This window comes from Pinus tabuliformis, chromosome 3_1, assembly GCF_031772625.1.
Source record: "Pinus tabuliformis cultivar Carrire ecotype Pingquan chromosome 3_1, CPIR1, whole genome shotgun sequence".
NCBI classification, from domain to species: domain Eukaryota; kingdom Viridiplantae; phylum Streptophyta; class Pinopsida; order Pinales; family Pinaceae; genus Pinus; species Pinus tabuliformis.
In genome coordinates this window covers 118792055-118799498 of record NC_142301.1, presented here as the reverse complement: position 1 = coordinate 118799498, position 7444 = coordinate 118792055, and the positions used below count along the sequence as shown (strand labels likewise).

Sequence of the window (7444 nt, the reverse complement as noted above, 5' to 3'; positions counted from 1 at the left end):
TCAATTGAAGACCATCTTGGAGAAAAAAATTCTCCTAGGGATATCACCCACAAAAGAGTGGGTAACAGGTTCTTCCTTTGTTTAAAATGTAAAGTGATGGTGAGGTGATCGTGGTTATTCTCATATTTTCATGTCTCCATCTACATGTTAGGACTTTTCGTCTTTGGGTGTGAAATTGTGTGAAAACACCACACTTGGAGAATGTGCATGAAAAACCACTTTGCCCAGGAAATAATAAAATAATCTTAGAGTAGATGAGGTTAACTTAAACAATGTGACATGCAAACTTCTTTAACCAAGTCAAATAACCAACATAAAGAGTGTGCCCTAGTGAAATGTGACAAGTTCGTCATATCCATAATCATCTTCAAACCATGAGTTAACTTTCAAACTATGTGTTGTTTTTCCAAAACCATGAGCACTAGAGGAGGATGCCTTAGGGAAGTGTGAAAGGGAAATTACAATCCTCATCACATAATCATGTAATATTCTTCCATATACCAAATCATCACCAATAATGCAGAATCATGTAATATTCTTCCATATGCCAAATCGTCGCCCTAATACAAGGAGGTGCACCCTTGTTTTCAAGCCATAAACTAATATCATGTTGCATGCATGCCTCAAAATATGTGTTAGGAAGGACAACACCCAAGGCAAGCTATGGTTTACCTCAAATAACCCTTTGCCACATGTGAATGGAGTCAAATGAGCTAGGACACTCCAATACTAAGCCTCCATGTGGTCAAAACAATGTGAAACTCATTCCAAAGCATCCTTAGCATGTGTGTACAAAGCTAATGCTTCATTAAATATTGAGATGTTAAATATGACATAAGAAGGTGATAAGGTGGTACATGTATGCAAAACACCAATTTCTATTGGGGCACTCCACCATCATCATTCACAATTATTGACAACTGAAACCTAGGGAGACTTTAGTTGGGTTCCCACTACATGAAATGTAGTGAGGTTAAATAAATGTACCAATGCGAAGCCAAAACCATCCAAAGAGGTGGGGGTGCACTATATCAATAAAATATTGGGTATGCCAACTCATTAATCAAAATAACTCATCAATCAAAATACCATCAATACATGAAATACTATCAATACATGACGATGGCTCATCCAAAATTCACTAGCAGCAACCAAAGCATCGAATCAACCCAAAGATAGCAGCATCTCTAAAACCTAAAACCAAAACTCACATGTACCCCATGTGAGGGGTAAGAAAACCCATTGTATTGAATCAGAAAGAACAACCGAATATATTGATCATGTTTGCTTCTGATAGCATATCTGGTGTCACTCTTATGTACACTATGTGGAGTGGAGTTAATAATGTCGAAGACAACACCTAAAATTGTAGGATCCAATCCAATCAAATTCTGTATAAAATAATATATTACAATTATAAAAATTATTATAGAACAATCCCTTCAAGTCGAATTGTTTCGGTAATATTATACATCAATAAAATGTTGAACAAACAGAATGTTTTTTATATATTACAATATAAAAAATATTGTAAAACAATCCCTCCAATTCGAATTGCTTCAGTAATATTATACTTCAATAAATTGTTTAGTAAACATGAGAATGTTTATTTATTGGAAATTCCATTTCACTTTTGAAATTGTTACTAAGCAGCATAATTAAGAAAATGAAAATGCATGATTAGTCCTTACTCAGTGGTCTGCCATGGTCTAAATACATTTTTGCAATTGAAGCATGTAAAGCAGCTCCAAGAGGAAGCACATTTTCATCCACGAAGAAATGGGGGGAATGCCCTGAATGGATTGAGCCAATGCTCTCATTTCTCATACCAATCCAAAATAGCGTGCCTGGTATAATCTGTGAATAGAAGGCAAAATCCTCTGCTCCCATTTTCTGTCCCATATGCTTCACATTATGTGCCCCAAGCAATGTTTCTCCAACCTTTTGAACATGACTATGCAACCTTTCATTATTGACAGTAGGAGGATATTCAGGGCTTTCTTCTTCTTTAAAATCAATAAATGCTGTGCACCCATTTACATCAGCCTGCTTCTCTATAATCTGAAAGAAACCATACGCATGGTATTAGTAGATCATGTAGTCTTTCGTATCTTTATCAATCAACAGTTTCTTATAAAAGACACTGATTAGGTATGTAAGATAAAGGTTTATGTTATCCTGCAGAGAAGATAAACTTGCCTCTTTGATTCTTTTCCTTATCTTAGCAAGTCCTTCAGATGTAAGGCTTCGAAATGTGCCTCCAAATCTCACTTTGTTTGGAATGATATTGAATCCCTTACCACCATCTATGAATGCTACTGACACTACCTTCATTGACAAAGAAAAAGGTTTAGTGTTTCTGTTATGGTACTTATTCAGGTATCAGCAGTATGTCTTCCATTACTCACAATTCAACATTCAGATAGTGTAGTGTTGACATTACATATATATCGACAAGATTGGTAAACTCAAAGTCAAATTCTGTCAAAACCAAAGCCATGCAAAGAATATCGCCATACTACCGCATATTTTGGTTTCAAATTTAGTTGCACTCAAGCTATATGACTTAGTTGTGGGAGAAAAATAATATTCAAGCTGTCTTAGTACTTCAGATATTCAAGCAAATTTGATATTGAACCAGATAGTTTCCCGTAAAGTGGTGCCTTTTAAAGATCACAACTATTCAAACCAAATAAAAAGGTTAAACATTGAAGCTGAAAGAGTAAGAATCTTACTAGGTTTTCCACTGCGAATGCAGATGAGAACAGTAGCTCCAAATTTAAATTCAAATTCAATACTATGCATTCTAGTGTCAAATGTGGCCAGTGGGATAAATATAATCACTTCCACTGTCAGCAGGCAAGATGAATTCTTCTGACATCGACTTTGTTAGTTTTTGTAGATTAAACAGGTGTTCTAGTCTTAAGAGGTGTCATTGAGGCTAGAGACACAGAAGAGTTAATTATCTCCAAGACTGTAAGTCAATTAGTGATTTTTTAAATATTTCCTAAGTCTAACTTAGGAAAAGTGAATAATTAATTGATAATAATTGGGATAAGGTCAATTTTCCTCTAGAAACCCATAGAAAGTTTCTAAGAAGATCTTAGCCATCGATTAGATCAAGTGAACTTCTAATCGTGTCATTCATTCGTGAATAAGATATTATAAAGTAAATCGATGGGCAGCTTTGGAGATCATACAAATACTCAAATGGATGAATTTCAGAAGACACCAGAGGGTTTCAACAATATTGGTTGAGGAAAGATTTTTCAAAGATTCTTGCTATCAATATTCTTTGCAAGAGGCCAAGTTTTTCCCAGGAAGGTCATGAGCTTCAGGAGGAGGCCGAATTGCTTAGTGTATTCACAAGAGGAGACTGAGATTATTTTCTGGAAGGCAGTGCGAGTCTTCGAGAGGTCAAATCGAGTTTTCCAGTGCCAGTGCGAGTTCACCGAAAGCCATTGTGAATCTGTTGGAGGCCATTTGAGTCTTCCATAAGGCAAATCGAGTTTGCGAGAAGCCGATGTGAATTGCCAAAAAGAGCTAATCCAAATTGCTAGAGGCCAATGCATGTTGTTGGAGGCAATGCGAATAGCACAAAAGGGAAGCCATGGGGTTTTCCAGATTAGCACAAATAAAGAAATATATTTATGGAGCTTTGCCATTGAGAGGCAAGCAATGGTATTTCTCAATAGCAATTTATTTGTTGAAGATAATAATAAAAGCCCTCATATCTAAAAGTTGGTTTTCCCCACATTGGGGTTTTTCTAGGGACAATTTGTCCAAAAACATTAGTGTAAAATGTGTGATTGGTTTTGCATATTTTCCTGCACTTTCAGTTTGTAATTGGTGTTGTTTATGTTGTTATATGTTGCTTGTAGTAAATGAATTAATTTTCCATAAATAAGTGACCTTTTGGATAACCAGAATTTGACATGGTATTAAAGCAATGAAGTGTTGAGGTTATTTGTGATCTGAGTGCAAGGGTTTCGTAGGAGAAATCAAAAGTTTCACACAAGTTATTTTTCGCCAAAACTATTCAGATTTATTGGGGTTTATTGTTTGAGGGTTTCAAAAATGGCTTCAGTGGGAATAAGAGATCAACACAGACTTGATGGTGCATCGAACTTTGGTGTCTAGAAATCCAAAATCTCATTATTGTTGGAGGAGCATGGATTAAAGGAATATGTTATTGCAGTTGCAGCCTTACGAGAAAACCCGACGCAGTTAGTAGTTTATCGGAAGGAGGGTGCCAAAGTTAGGCGTATTCTCCAGGATGGGGTTAAAGATCACATCGTTCCCCATATTGCAGAATTGGATACAACCAAGAATATGTGGGATGCCATCCTGAAGTTGTTCCAGAATGCTATTGTAAACAGAAAGTTGATCCTCAAAGAGAAGCTAAGAAACACCAAGATGAACAAAGGAGAAGGCATAGTCAGTTACCTCACCAGGATCAGACTTGTCAAGGACGAGTTAGTAGTTGTCGGAGAGAAGATAAATGATGACAAGCTCGTGAGAACTGCCTTAAACGGGTTCTCAAAGCAATGGGATGTTGTCGTCCAAGTGATTAATGTACAACAGGACCTACCTAACTAGGATCGTTTGTGGGGCGATTTCACTCAGTAGGAGCTTAGGTTGAGTCTTGTTAGTGGCAACAGCAATAGAACCCAGAAATGTGAGGAGGACGAGAATGTTGCTCTAGTAGGAAAGGGAAAAGCTAAGAAGGGCTCAAGCAAAGGGCCTAACTCCAAAGGAGAGAAGAAGAAAAAGAACTTGAGTAAAATCAAGTGTTTTGGATGCAGTGAGCATGTTCACTATGTTAGTCAATGTCCGAATAGGAAGAAGGGTGACAAGAAGAAGAAGCAACATACAACAACTTCAACAAATATTGACGAGCTATCTCCAAGACTCGAAGATGAATTCTCTATCATAGCTTGCTTATCTATCTCTACCTCCACGAGGGTTTGGTATATTGATAGTGGGGCATCGCGTCATATGACAGGGGTTAGATAATATTTCTCTAGCTACAAGGAAGAGGAGATAGGCTTCCAAAATGCAAATGGGATATAAGTCCAATTGCACTCCAGTTGGGAGAGGACAGTTACCTTTCAGAGGGAGTCAAGAAAGAGTACTCATGTTACAAATGTGTTGCACATACCAGGTTTAGGAATGAACCTAATATCAATTTATACTCTTCAGGATAAGGGATATGAATTCTAATTTTGAGGACAAAAGGTGTACTTAAAACACCAGAACTGGGAGTCAGTGATTCAGATTGGGGTAAGAAGCAACAAGTTATACAGGTTACAGTTGGACGCTCCAAAGGAACTAGTCAAGAACAGTAGTAACAAAGATATGGGAGAATTATGACATAAGAGAATGGGACATATCCATCACAAAGCACTTAAGTTGCTCAAAGAGAATGTGGCAGGAGTTCCAGAAGTAAGCACGGAACATGATGACATGTGCAGAGGGTGCGTGCTTGGGAAGTTTGCGAAGGAAACATTTCCAAGGAGTGACAATAGTGCCAAGGGTGTAGTAGACTTGATACATTTTGATATTCGTGACCCATTGTCCACAAAGTTTCTCAGAGGTTACGAGTACTTTGTGACCTATTGACAACACTTTGTCAATAGTCCAAGGAAGTAGAGTGCAAAGATGTAAAGGAATATTTTCAAAGTTCAAAGTCATCTACCAACATTGTGTTATCATTATAAACCCAATTTCTACAAAGTTATATTGTAAATGATGCTAGTATGACCGTTTAATATTGTCAGGCCAGGCAGTAACTCCATTAGGCAGAAAATAATTGACTATATTATTCCATCAGGTAGGTCCTTATTATATACATGAGGGAGAGACTGTTCAGTTCGTCTCCCGATGACTGTTCATATTCCTATCTATCTATTTACAATAATTCACCCAATCACAAGGATTAGGTGTCAACATTCCCCCCCTTAATCTGAAGGGATGTTGGTGAGTCCAAGCATCATTCTGAATCGTTCAAGCTTTTCCCTTCCAAGCGCTTTGGTGAAGATGTCTGCAATTTGCTCATTTGTGGAACAATGACGGAGATGGATTGTTTTGGCCTCAACATGATGTCGAATCAGATGATATTTAGTATTGATGTGCTTCGTTCAATCATGGAACTTTGGGTTCTTGGCCAACTTTATTGCAGAGGTGTTGTCAATCATGAGTGGAGTTGATTGTACTTGTTTTACCTGTAAATCTTCAAGAATTTTCCTGAGCCACACAATTTCTTTTGTTGCTTCAGCTGCTGCCACGTATTCTACTTCTGTTGTGGAATCTGCTGGAACTGATTGTTTGTGTGATCTCCAGGAGACAGCTCCTGATCCAAGACTCATAGCATATCCTGAAGTAGATACTCCAGTTTCTTTGTCTCCATCGAAGTCTGAATCAGAGTATCCAATCAAGCTGAAGTCGTCCACCTGTGTATACTTGATTCCAAAGTCTTGAGTTCCCTTCAAGTACCTTAGAACTTTTTTTGCAGCAGACCAATGTCCCTCACAAGGCTTTTGCATAAACCTGGAGAGGATTCCAACAGCAAATGAAATGTCTGGTCTGGTAGTAGTTAGGTAGTTGAGACTTCCTACAAGTTGTCTATACTTTGTTGCATCCTCAAATTCCTTTCCTTCAATAGATGTGAGCTTTAAGTTTTGTTCCATTGGAGTAGTAAGAGGATTGCACTCTGTCATGCCAAACATGTTCAACAAATCTCCAATGTATTTCTTTTGAGAAAGAAATATGGACTTTGGATGTTGGGTTACTTCAATGCCAAGATAGTAATGAACATAGCCCAAATCAGTCATTTCAAAACTTTTCCCCAATTCCTTCTTTATGGATGCAATGTAGCTTTCATTGTTCCCTGTCATTAAAAGATCATCTACATATACCACAAGATATACAACTATTTTGCCAACTTTCTTGACAAATAAAGTTGCATCATCAAGATCAAAATGATTGAAATTGAGTTTCAGAATATGCTCAGTTAGTTTTTCATACCAGGATCGCAGTGCTTGTTTGAGGCCATACAAGGACTTCACAAGTTTGCATACTTTATGTTCATGTCCTTTCATAGCAAAACCTTCAGGCTGAGACATAAAAACATTCTCTTTTAGATCTCCATTCAAGAAAGCAGTTTTTACATCCATTTGATGGACTTTCCAACCGTTCTGAGCTGCTAGTGCAAAGAGAGTCCGGATGGTAGCCCATTTTGCCGTGGGGGCAAAAGTCTCCTCATAATCGACCCCTTCCCTCTGTGAAAAACCTTTTGCCACAAGCCTAGCTTTGTGCTTGTCAAGTGAGCCATCAGCTTTATACTTGTTCTAACTTCTTGTAGACCCACTTGCAGCCAATTGGTTTGCTTCCAAATGGAGGATCAACCAGCTTCCAAGTGTCGTTCTTTATGAGGGCATCATAC

General features: G+C 37.8%; 1 protein-coding gene across 1 annotated transcript in view; it reads right to left on the bottom strand.

The window, feature by feature from the left end:
- Positions 1–1484: 1484 nt before the first annotated feature.
- The window catches only part of LOC149186054 (IAA-amino acid hydrolase ILR1-like 3), a 218891-nt gene continuing 212931 nt past the window's right edge, over positions 1485–7444 (bottom strand). Inside the window, exons 4-5 of the mRNA XM_089410872.1 lie at positions 2200–2328; positions 1485–2061 (exon numbers count right to left, since the gene is read on the bottom strand). Of these exons, the coding sequence (XP_089266998.1) occupies positions 1681–2061; positions 2200–2328 (510 nt within the window). The 3' untranslated portion in view covers positions 1485–1680. The remainder of the gene's footprint in view (positions 2062–2199; positions 2329–7444) is intronic.